General features: G+C 44.1%; 1 protein-coding gene across 1 annotated transcript; it reads right to left on the reverse strand.

Annotated features, from left to right (window-relative positions):
• Positions 1–344: 344 nt before the first annotated feature.
• LOC307229806 (uncharacterized protein) lies at positions 345–12,437 on the reverse strand. Its single transcript, XM_079999888.1, has 6 exons — positions 12,302–12,437; positions 9,785–9,921; positions 3,826–4,760; positions 3,559–3,730; positions 3,298–3,429; positions 345–2,079 (listed from the first exon to the last, which is right to left on the reverse strand). Exons 2-6 carry the CDS (start codon positions 9,900–9,902, stop codon positions 1,382–1,384), a joined length of 2,055 nt encoding a protein of 684 aa, XP_079856014.1. The 5' UTR covers positions 9,903–9,921; positions 12,302–12,437; the 3' UTR covers positions 345–1,381.
• Between the last annotated feature and the right edge of the window lie 474 nt (positions 12,438–12,911).

The following is a 12,911-nucleotide window of genomic DNA, read 5'->3' on the forward strand; positions in this document are numbered from 1 at the left end:
CTGACACATTATGCACACACACACTGAACTGACACATTATACACACACTGAACTGAAACATTATAACACACACACACTGAACTGAAACATTATACACACACACACACACACACACACACACACACACACTGAACTGAAACATTATACACACCAGCACACTGAATTGAAACATTATACACACACACACACACACACACACAATGAACTGTAACATTACACACACGCACCATTTGTATTGCTCAGCAAAATTCATTTGAAGAACTAATTTGTCCCAAGCAATAAATTCAGCACACTCTTGCCGCGGTGTTTTCTCATTGTGTTTATTTTTGAGAGTAATGCACATATTCCATACAATAAGAGGCAATGACAGGCAGGTGTTCACAAAATTAGCCATACAATGTTTACGTTATTACCATAGCATCCTTTTTTTTGGCCTTGAGGGTTGTCAGGGTGTCTGTTTTCTCTACTTCGCGGTGACCTTGAGCAAACCCTCCAGTTGTGAATTTCACCGTCAACCCTTTCCCAGACCATTTTTAGTAACTCTTTTATGAGACGAGATAATTCTCCCAGCATCCAATTTCCACATACATAGTTAGTTTGAATTGCAAAGGCTATGCAAAAAAAAAAAGAAAAACACGGACGCAAAAAACCGAGAGTAATTTGCACGACCACAAATAATTTTAATAGGTGTCATCATATCACACTTCAATTTCACATAGATAAAATAGATTAACAGGTTATAACAGGCCCTCTACTGTATATCTAATTGACATATGGAGTAGCTAAGGTTTTTAGGGAAATCGTTTCCACTGGATCTTTCGCTTGATCGGACCGTGCGCTACTGTGGTCTACTGCTAAAACCTTGCACCATGTCACCTTTTTTTTTTATTATTATTATTTTTTTTCTCTCCCCACGGAGGACGTAACACATTCTTTCCGCTGTGTATAGAATGTCAGTGTATAAGCAAACTCAGTTGGTCAGGTGTCACGGGTACTTGACCGCTCTCGTGCTCACCGGAAGTGATATCTTGAGCACATCAGGGGAATAAAGCTCCATAATACTGTATAGGCAACACGTCAGATAGTGCAGGTATAATAAACGCAATCAGGGCAAAAAAAAACAAAAAAAAAAAAAAAACAACCTTCGGAACATATTCAAGTTGATTGATTTTCCACTGTCCGGCCCAAGGACATTTAAAAAAAATGATATTTTTTAAAACATCTTGAGGTGAAACGGTGTTGTATGATCAGCTTTTCAGAGGCACTTTCTTTATTGATCTCTGTTTTTCAATCTGTACAATAATACCTAGAATCTTGGAAACCGTATGATATTCTTTAAATAATTTCTAATTCTATTGTTTATATCAATTGACACGTGCAGTCAGTCTTTGTGTTCCATTACGCTCATATCAACTGGGGAGGTGTCGCTCTGCGAGGAGTCGTCGTCATTCTTCCCACTGAATGCAGACTCCTCCTCGGTTCGGACGTCCTTGTGTTTTCGTTTATGGAGTCTCAGGCTCTGGGAGCGACTGAAGCCCCGGCCGCAGACGTCGCAGCTGTACGGCCGCTCCCCCGTGTGGAGCCGGAAATGGTTCTTGAGGCTCGAGGCCCTGGTGAAACTCTTGTCGCACTCGGGACAGTCAAATTTTTCCCCAAAGTGGATCTTCTCGTGCTCCCGCAAACGGCCCGACTGGTTGAAGCTTCTCTCGCACATGGAGCAGTGGTACGGCCGCTCCCCCGTGTGCGTCAGGCGGTGTCTGTTCATGGCGCCCGAGTGCGCGAAGCTCTTCCCGCAGTCGGGGCAGGAAAACGGCCTCTCTCCCGTGTGGACCTTCTGGTGACCATTGAGCTGACCTTTCTGGGTGAACTGCTTTGCGCAGAGGGGACACTGATAGGGCTTCTCCCCCGAATGGATCCTCATGTGTATCTGCAGGGCGGACATCTTGTGGCAGTCCCTTCCGCACAGCCCGCAGCAGTGGGTGCTTTTGGACGCGTTGTTCTTCGGCACCGGCTGTGCCGGCGACCCGGTACCGACCTCCTGCTCAGCGGAAGCTGCGTGGTCGGGGGCCTTGTCTGAAACTATGGAGAAACCGAAAATGGACCGGGTGAGAGGACGTACTTGGCTCACAGTCATTATCGACCCAATATTTATATCTACCAATATATATATGCTTAAAAATCAACTGCTTTGAACTATGAGGTAATGTAAAGTACGTCCAACCAAATTTCATCGGTAGAAAAATTCTATCATTATCAGCATTTGGTAATAAACAATTCAATAGGACCATTGTGTTAACATTACTTATAATATCAATAAAAAATTTAAACCAATTCATTATACATAAATAATAATTATTAATAAATAATGAATAAATAATTATATTTTAGAAATGTTACAAGAGAAGAGTCTTATTAGCCTTGTCTATAAGCTGACTTATTACTAAAAATCTAAGTATAGTCTAAACTACACAATGATTAATCTTGAAGACACCAAGCTGATGAGAATACCGCAGCTTTAGGACCCAGAGCAGGATTTAAAATAATCTATTTTCCCCCAATACATTTAACCCTTTTAGTTCTCGACACCTTGACCCGAGCAGAGTACGTTTTACAGGGTTTCTGCAGGTTTCAACAAGTTTAACTTTAAAGACCTTTTTAAGACTATTATGAATGCAATTTAAGACCTATTTCACATCCATACTGGCAAAAAAAAACCCTACAAAGGATATGAAGGAAAATCTGAGTCCCACAGTTCTGAAATATATAATATTGTGGTGGTGGCCAACGGGGGGAGGGGGTTTCAGAGTTCCCATGAATGCGGCATCACTTTCCGACATGAATTACAGTTTTCCCGAGTCCCCGCAAACACAGCATGGCTTCGTGCTTTGGAGCGCTTTCGACTGGAGAGCTGTTTCCGTGTCCTCTGACGTAATACCAGAGAACAAGTCCACTAGTCAATCGATTGCGGATGGCATCGTTCTCTCGGACAGATTAAAAAAAAAATAATAATCTAAATTAACAAGTCACCCAAATTGACGTGAAAAAGAAGTAGAGGAAAAAGAAAACAGGAGAGTTGTTTGCAACCCAATCACTTTTTTTTAAGACCTGTCTAAATCGTATTCAGGACATTTTAGGGCCTAAAATGGAGATGACTGGATTTTTCGACTTTTTGAGACTCTTTAAGCACCTGTGGAAACCCTGACTAACTGGATATTGGTACGTTATCATGAGCATTACCCTGGTTACCCTGCAATGAATGATGCCAAACCAGACATTTCTACATTTAAGTGAGCGTACTGTCGACAACGTTCTCCTCCTCTTCGTCGTCCTTGACGGTTATTAGAATCTCCGTGCCGTTCTCCGTGTGCTGTTCATACACGCAGCGCGCGCCACCTTCCTCGTCATCGCAGATGTGGTCAACATCTTCCACTGTGGGGATGTGCAGAAAACACAAGGTCACGGACGGTCAAATAATGCTCGCAGCCACGATAAAAGTTGTGTTTTGCCCGCAGCATATAACATAACAAGGGAATAATGACAATGATAATGTTTCTGTACCGCACAAGGTTTCCTCTTCGTCCTCGTGCTTCACCATGACATTCATGAGGGGACTGATCTCCGGCCGGTCCTTGGCTCCTCCCGAGGCCGTTTCACACTGGGACGCTTGAGACTCAGGATCCGCAGAACAACAGGATTCTGTCTCGTTTGGCGCAGTGCGGTTGCCAAAATCCTACAAAACAGGTCACGGCAGTTAAGACATTTGGCCTCTGGAAGAGCAGTAGCAGAACATTTATAATAACGTGGCATGAAATCCATTTATCTTACTTCGCCCAGCTCCTGCTGGGACGATTCTCCGCAGCTTTCTTGGGCGGATGCTGCATTGAGGTCCGTGTTGGGTCCGTTTTGGGCGTGAATGCACGAGCGTTTGTGGTTCCTCAGAGTTCCCGCCAAGGAGAAGTGCCTCCCGCAGTCGGTGCAGGTGTACGGCTTTTCACCCGTGTGGATCCTGGTGTGTCTGCGCAGCTCGCCCGGGGCGATGAAGGACTTGTCGCACTGCATGCAGCTGTAGGGCTTCTCCCCCGTGTGCGTGCGCATGTGCGTGGTCAGCGTCCACTGCTGCGCAAACGTCTTCCCGCAGTCCAGGCAGCGGTACGGCGTGATGCCGGTGTGGAGGCGCTCGTGCCGCACCAGCGTCCCCGACAGCGCAAACCGCTTGTCGCAGTACGAGCACTGGTAGGGCCGCTCGCCGGTGTGCGTGCGCTGGTGGTCCCTCAGCTCGGCCGCGGAGTTGCAGCTCTTTTCGCACTCCGAACAGGGGAACTTCTTCCTCGTGAAGCCGGCGACCACCTCCGAGTGCATGGCGTCGAGGTGCGTCTTCAGGTGCCAGTGACGGGAGAAGCTCTTGAGGCAGATGTTGCAGTGGTACGGCCGCTCGCCGGTGTGCGTGCGCTTGTGCAGCCTCAGCTCACCCTGGCTGGCGAAGCGCTTCTCGCAGAAGGGGCACGAGAACGGCTTCTCCCCGGTGTGGACCCGCTCGTGGATCATGAGCAGGCCCTTCTCCGGAAACCTCTTTTCGCACATGGAGCAGGGGAAGGGCCTCTCTCCCGAATGAGTCCGTAGGTGGCGCTGCAGCTTCGAGGCGTAGGGGAAGTCCTTTCCGCACACCGAGCAGCTGTGGGATGCAAGCACTTTTCCATTCTGATTTTGGTCGAACGTATTAAGTGACTCCTCATCTCCCGAACCGATGCTTAGATGCTCTCCTGGGGGAATAAAGATTCAAGTAAATGAAGATGTGAAATCTTGAAAACATTATCCTTAACCACAGACAATGTTTTATGTAAATCTTTTCGCTGCTAAGAGTGACTCTTTAGACCAGCGATTCCCAACCTATGGGCTGCGGCCCACTGGTGGGCCGCGAGAGTATTGCAAGTGGGCCGCCAAATAATGGGCAAAACACATCGATTTTATTGAAAAATAATAATAAAAAAACTAATAATAATAATAACAAAAACGTTTTTAAATGTAAAGGAAAAAAAAAATCATTTCATGGTATGTTTTCTTTAAAACCTTCAAAAACGCATCATCACTGATAGATAGGAACCTATGTTAGGACGTACTACGTCCAAGCCGAACATGATCGACGTGCACCTGTACATTTTTAAACTTGAGGTGCTAATCAAAATGGATCAGACATGTAGGACAGTCCCGCCTGTCAAAAGAAAAAGAAAGGTTCGGAGAAAGTATAGCGCTGAATATTTATCATTGGGATTTTTTTGGACGGGCAAGGAAAACGAACCGTTACCGCCGTGCGTGGTGTGTTCCGAGATTATATCAAAGGCAGCTCTGAAGCCATGTAAACTACACCGTCACCTTGAGACAAAGCACCAACAGGACATGTCCAAGCGGATTGAATTTCTCGATAATAAACTCAAGGAGCATCAGGGCAAGTAGAAAGTCATCCAGACATCATGTATGGGCAGACAACACAGAGGCAGCGGAAGCGTCCTATCAGGTCGCCCGACTCATCGCCAAGGCTGTTAAGCCGCATACAATCGGGGAGAATTGAATTCTTCCTGCTACAAAAGAGATGGTGTGGGTGATTTCGAGAGAGAAGGCGCCCGAGCCAATCAACCTCATCTCATTGTCTGATAACTCAGTCAGACGCAGGATTGACGAGACGGCAATCTCTGCTCTGACTGCTGATGACGAGCGTACGAGAGAGTCGTTTCTATGGAAAATGGATAAGAGGGCCAGGCGAGTCGAGCGGCCAAACTTTGACTCGTTTGAGAATCTGTCGGATTTCTTGACCAAGGAAGGAATGCGGCTTCCCGTCACCGTGATCAGTCGTGTCAAAGAGCGCCTGCGTGGTTTGAGGACCGAGCTGTGCGAATACTTCCCCATCCCAGATGTGCAGTGCAGCTGGATCTGAAACCTCCTTCGCCAGCCACGGTGACCACACCCTCGCAGGCCTGAGCGTAAAAGAGAAGGAGGCTCTTGTGGATCTCTCCTGTGACAGCGCGTTGAAACTGTCTTTCTCACAGAAGTACCTGATAAACTTTTGGCTTCATGTCGCTTCTGAGTATCCCGATCTGTCCAACAGAGCTTTGCGATTACTGATGCCTTTCCCGACTACGTATCTCTGTGAGATTGTCGTCCCTGAAGCCAGGCATCAAGCATTTGGTGTCTGCCATGCAACATCAGCCGTCTCATGAAGTGAGTTCATATTAATGTGCTCCTGTTATTGTTGGTTTTACGTGACTAACGTTACGCGAAAGTTCCATAGATATGTGTCCCACCACAGCAAAACTCGCCATCTCACGCATTTCTAAAATCGCCAGAATACACCGCGTTCCAAATTATTATGCAAATTATATTTTTCTCCAATTTTTCTAAATAGTCGATGCAAATGACAGTCAGTATAATTTTCAAGTCATAAACCGTTAGGGTATAATTTGAATGTTATTGAACAAACCAAACCTCCCAATGATAACAGTATTTTTTTCAAAAATAAAAAACTCAAAATGAACTGTTCCAAATTATTATGCACAACAGAGTTTCAAAACATTTAGAAGGTTGTAAAGAACTGAAAATGGTCATTTGTTGAATGTGCAGCTTTAGGTCATATTTACTGAAATCAAAAGCTATTTCAATCAAAAACATCTTAACAGGGCAAGTTACATGTTAACATAGGACCCTTCTTTAATATCACCTTCACAATTCTTGCATCCATTGAACTTGTGAGTTTTTGGAGAGTTTCTGCTTGAATTTCTTTGCAGGATGTCAGAATAGCCTCCCAGAGCTACTGTTTTGGTGCAAACTGCCTCCCACCCTTATAGATCTTTTGCTTGAGGATGCTCCAAAGTTTCTGAATAGGGTTGAGGGCAGGGGAGGATGGGGGCCACACCATGAGTTTCTCTCCTTTTATGCCCATAGCAGCCAATGACACAGAGGTATTCTTTGCAGAATGAGATGGTGCATTGTCATGCATGAAGATGATTTTGCTACGGAAGGCACGGTTCAGTTTGTACCATGGAAGAAAGTGGTCAGTCAGAAACTCTATATACTTTGCCGAGGTCATTTTCACACCTTCAGGGACCCTAAAGGGGCCTACCAGCTAACTCCCCATGATTCCGGCCCAAAACATGACTCCGCCACCTCCTTGCTGACGTGGCAGCCTTGTTGGGACATGGTGGCCATCCACCAACCATCCACTTCTCCATCCATCTGGACCATCCAGGGTTGCACGGCACTCATCAGTAGACAAGACTGTTTGAAAATGAGTCTTCATGTATTTCTGGGGCCACTGCAACCGTTTCTGCTTGTGAGCATTGCTTAGGGGGGGCCCAATAGTAGCTTTATGCACAACTGCAGCCTCTGGAGGATCCTACACCTTGAGGTTCGCAGGACTCCAGAGGCACCAGCAGCTTCAAATACCTGTTTGCTGCTTTGTAACGGCATTTCAGCAGCTGCTCTCTTAATCCCATGAATTTGTCTGGCAGAAACCTTCCTCATTACATTACATTACATTTAGTCATTTAGCAGACGCTTTTATCCAAAGCGACTTACAATTGTTCAAACACCGACGGACGCAGCCATCAGGAGCAATTAGGGGTTAAGTGTCTTGCTCAAGGACACTACAGCAGGAGGAGCCTGGGATCGAACCAGCAACCTTTAGATCACTAGACCACCAGCTCTACCGCCTGAGCTACCATCCCCCTCATTCTGCCTTTATCTGCACCAACCCGTCTGTGCTCTGAATCAGCCACAAATCTCTTCACAGTACGATGATCACACTTAAGTTTTTGTGAAATATCTAATGTTTTCATACCTTGTCCAAGGCATTGCACTATTAGACGCTTTTCGGCAGCAGAGAGATCCTTTTTCTTTCCCATATTGCTTGAAACCTGTGGCCTGCTTAATAATGTGGAACGTCCTTTTTAAGTAGTTTTCCTTTAATTGGGCTCACCTGGCAAACTAATTATCACAGGGGTCTGAGATTGATTTCAGTGATCCAAAGAGCCCCGAGACACAATACCATCAATGAGTTTAATCAAAAAACAAAAAATTTAATGTTTATGACACTTAAATCCAATTTGCATAACAATTTGGAATGAGTGTAAGTTGAATAAACCTTTCTTGAAGGAAAATTCGATTTTTCCAGATTTGCGTTCCTTTGTGTTTTTGTTTTTTTTTAATCTCTCAACGTATTTTCAAAACCGAGTTTGATTTATAAATAGTAGAAAAATGTTAAACCATGAGGTTGAATATTCCCGTTAGATTACATGGGGAAACACAGTTCACTTACCGAGACGAAGAACAGCGCTGAACAACGCCGATCGACAGTTTCCTTTAAAGCGAGCGTCGAGGTGAAGATCACTCCTCCATATTCCATGTGATGTGATGTCAATGTGAAACCGTTTTGATAGAAGTCAACCTTTAAATCCCACTAATCTTACACACGGAGGAGCAGCCACTGTCATGAAACGGCGAGGAAGAAAACCCTTTGCGTCACGCACCTACATCACTTCCGTCAACAGAGGGTTAAAGCGCAGCACGGGGGTGTTTCGGTCTCACTTGTCTGTGAAAACGTTCTTCTCCGTATCGTTATGGATTACGCGAAGCGGGTGGAGGAAGCTCTGAATCATATCTCGGACCTAAATCTGACCAGTGCGATGGATCCAAGTCAGTGTTAGCAGCCCGTACTGGACTTTTCCGTGATGATAGTCAGTTCTCCCACATCGACGCGGAGAACGACAGCGTTGCTGAACCTGATATTACTCCGGACTTGGAAAACATTTCAAACAGCGGATTTCAAACGATGAAACGGAGTATTTTCAAGAGCCACCGGAGGAGACCGACGATCATCAACGCAAGTTGATGACGTGATGAAGTCCGTTGAGGTTGGTGACAGATTTTCAGATTTTCTGAGATCGATACTCTACATTTTGTTGTGTTGTCCGTACTTTTAAAGTCCAAAATAATTCCACTTTATAAAACATTTATATTCTTACTGCTAAATAAAAGCTTTTTTTAAAACAAAATGAGTTGTGTTGTTGACGCTGTTCGTGATTGGCCCATTCAGCATTATGTTAGTAGCCATGAGGCTTTGTTTGTCCGCCAGCCCCATTTGCATTCTGGGAGCTGGCTGAATGAACCTGGTGTGGGTAAAACTTTGGAGGTGATTATCCCAGAATCCCAGTTTGCCACAACCTTGTCATTAACAAGTCATAGCTTTAAAGATATTTGCTTGATTTGCACATGTGACACCTTGTTTGGAAGCTCTGATTCTCCACTTTCAAACGATGCAAAAAAAAAAAAAAAATCTCGAAAGCCGCCAAATGACCCTAAAGTACGCTTTGGGTCACATATAACGTTATTTTTAACCAACCTCTTTTTTTGTTTTACCACTACTGCACTGTATGTATGAGAATGCATATGATGGTTAAAATAAACGTCCTCTGAGAACGCACTGTTTGGCTACTGCATTACTTCTGGTCGGATGTGGGCCGCCAACACTTTTGAGATTTTCAAGTGGGCCGCGAGTCCGAAAAGGTTGGGAACCGCTGCTTTAGACAGTTGCTTCATTTATTTGGCCACTATAAGATTCAGCCCCGTTGCAGTATCCTCTCAAGATTTGAGTTCTAAATATACATTTTTTTGATTAAATAAAACTTCAAGATAATTGAGCCCCCTGAGTTATGTTTTTTATTACTTTTAAAAAACTTCCAAAGATTTCCAACAGTCGCTGTTCTCATATCAAGTCAATTAAATCTCATCGACTCACTTAGTTGAGAGAAATCCACTTCTTCTCCATCTGAGTTGATCAGGCCTCCGATTTCTTGCTGATCCTCCTCAACCAGTATCAGCACAGGACTCAAGTCTTGCGTGTTCTCAGAGCCCATCTTTCAAATGGCGAACAACCTTGCACGACACAGGCAGAGGAAGAGAAATGACAGTCATTAAAAATTTAATTACATTTATTTAAAAAAAACATTAATCATGCATCTTAATATATAAAAAAAAATGAAAAAAAAGATGCAAAAGTTTACGCCTTAAAAAAGCGTGATACATCTCCTTTTAGAAAATGCATTAAGTTACTGAAAAGTTTCTCAATTTCTCAATACTTAACACGCTTCAACAACATAGCTGATCCTTGCTCACATACTGTAAGTCCAACTGTGTACTACAACATCCATGTTGATGGATTGAGCACTGGCTTTGGGCCATGATTGGCCTTGAGGTGTATGTATCCATCCTGCCGGTGCTCCATGCCGATGCATAGTTTTATGTCGTTGTTCGTTTAAGTTGCTGTCTCCTCTACACTTTTATTCCCAATCACACTGGAACCATGACACGCCCCTCTTACGACGTGTGACGCCAAACTGACCATATATTCTCTGACTTCCTGAAACTAAACTGTACGTCTCAGAGAGCTGCTCGAGAGCACATCTCTGATCCGACCTTTGTACAAGTAAAAACCAATGTCTGTCTTCCTCTTTATTTAAAACCATCGACTGACAAACTGCAGATTAAAGCGACCTTTTCATTTCTGTAACAGTGTCAGCACCAGCACTGACCTAAGGCCAAAAGAATGCATTGTGTGTATTTGTGATCGAGTAGCAAATTTCTCTCCATAGAAAAGACGAAATATTAACTATTTATGAAAATTTGTATTTGCATTTTTAAACAAAACATGAACTAACCTTTCAAATGAATTACTTTGGTAATCTATCAATCTATCCATCTATCTATCCATCTACTTATCTATCTATATCTCTATCTATCCATCTACTTATCTATCTATCTATATCTATCTATCTACTTATCCATCTACTTATCTATCTATATCTCTATCTATCCATCTATCTATCTATCTATCTACAAAGGCAGGAATCTCGGTCAGTCTGTCTGTCTGCCCTTTGATTATCTCAACAACCCTCCATTCGATCTGCTTCACACTTGGCGGGTGTGTCGCTGGGGACCCAAGGACGCGCAGTGTCCAATACGTCGCGATTAGGACACGCAACACTGGTAATATTAATAAACTTCAAATAAACAGCGAACAGCGATCCACACGCTAAGGACTGAATCAAGACATTTTGAGAGAGTGTGCCTTCACATGGCAGGGAAAGTCTTACATTTTGAACGGGAATGCACCCGTGAATATAAATCTGCAATTGTGCATAGAGCTGTCACAATAATTACATAATCGCCCGATCGTAATTATCGCGATCATTTTGCTGAATTGTTCCGTTTTACATTTCATCATCCTTTCACTTTCGTGGTAATTTTGAGCCAATGACAGAAATGTTACATTTAATCGCATCAAACACTTTCATCAATTGGGTGGAGGCAAATTAACTGTCTAGCCAAATGTATGTTCCAATATCCGTGGCGTTTCTCTTCCTGTTCCTTCCACTGTATAACTGCAAATCTCGGAAAAAAAGAGGACGCAATTGTTAACCACATGAATCTCCAACTAAATTTTCACGATCGTGACAGCCCTAATTGTGCATGTAAAGATTGCCTATTTAATTATGTTGCAATCGCTGCGAGGAAAACGCCAAGATATGGAGGCGATTAAGGCAACGTAGGCACATGCACTGATTTAATCCAGGCACGATTAGACGCAGGACAATCACCCTTTTTATGCAGATGCTTAAGTTCCAAAGAATGGGACTCGCTGTCAAATTGTTTCTGTTTGTTATATTACTCGGTTATGGACCAACAATGTCCCGTAACCACTGGTTTGGAGTGGCGACCAATTGAATGGAGGCCCGGCGGAGGGACAAGTGCTCCTCTCAGACCACAAACCCGTTAGGGATCATAATGGACACCGATGTTTCGAGGAAGGGTCTGCCATTATACACCTACATTCACCCAAACGGAAAGCGTACCGATTTACCGACACTGTACAGTGTGTGCTAGTGGCGGTATCTGATTTCAGGTAGAAATGGGAACAGGGCGCTAGGCCATCTGATCCACATCACGGTCTGCTAGCGAGTCACCACATAAGCCCTCCCTTAGGTTGATTTGAAAGTTACAACGTTCATTTGGTGGAATAGACGCCAAACAATGACACTGTACGCCAGCCCTCAGTGTGATGGATCCCCCGCGATCAGCGGCAGATTGCGCCGAGTGCTGCCAAACGACTAGCGCAGCCAGTGTGATCAGATGTACATTAGACGAGACCACATTAGGGCTACAGTAGAGATGCCGCAAAGGGGGTCTACAGGAGAATAAAAACATTAGCCAAGCAAGCTAGCATGACGTCTCACAAGACAATGGAGCTTTGACCAACCTCGACATGGACTTTTCCCCCAGTGCAACGTCTTCGCTGGAGACAGGTGTACCAAACAAATGACTGGGAAACACTCCTACTGTGTTTTCGTTTCTACGCCATTTATGATCGAACTCTATATTTAAGCTGCTCCACCTACCTCATCAGTGATTCTAATAGCATTGGATGCACTGTGAGGAGCGGCTGGTAGGACCAGATGAACTTCCGGTTCACTTCAAAATAAAAGTCCTCCCGTTGAGCCGCTGGTCGGGCAGTCGTTTCCGAAAATCTGGAGAAAAAAAAAAAAAAAGGAGTCATTTGTGAGACTGGCATGACATCAACCTCCAAAATGTCAAATGTATTTAATGATCAAATACAAATGACAAACATACATTTAATGACAAAAAAGCAGCTTTTGAGGGGAACGGACACAAATAAACACTGCAATCCTAACCTTCTATCTTTTCCCCACAATAAAACAGGATTCAAGTGCATCTTTAAACCACAGCAAATACTATTTATTATTGTGCCGCGCCTTCACTACATCTTGTATTGCAGCCAATAATCAACCCATGCAAATGTGGACCAAATCACAAGTGCAAGCCCAAATTTCCCAATAACCATGTTGATG

This window comes from Zeus faber, assembly GCF_960531495.2.
Source record: "Zeus faber genome assembly, chromosome: 4".
Taxonomy (NCBI): Eukaryota; Metazoa; Chordata; class Actinopteri; order Zeiformes; family Zeidae; genus Zeus; species Zeus faber.

Bases quoted from the DNA above. Each gene is read 5' to 3' on its own strand.
- LOC307229806 (XM_079999888.1), bottom strand. From the start codon at position 9,902: ATGGGCTCTGAGAACACGCAAGACTTGAGTCCTGTGCTGATACTGGTT. The intron at 4,761-9,784 runs GTGAGTCGATGA...TTATTCCCCCAG, and splicing joins AGTGGATTTCTCTCAACTAA to GAGAGCATCTAAGCATCGGT. The intron at 3,731-3,825 runs GTAAGATAAATG...CCTGTTTTGTAG, and splicing joins CCCAGCAGGAGCTGGGCGAA to GATTTTGGCAACCGCACTGC.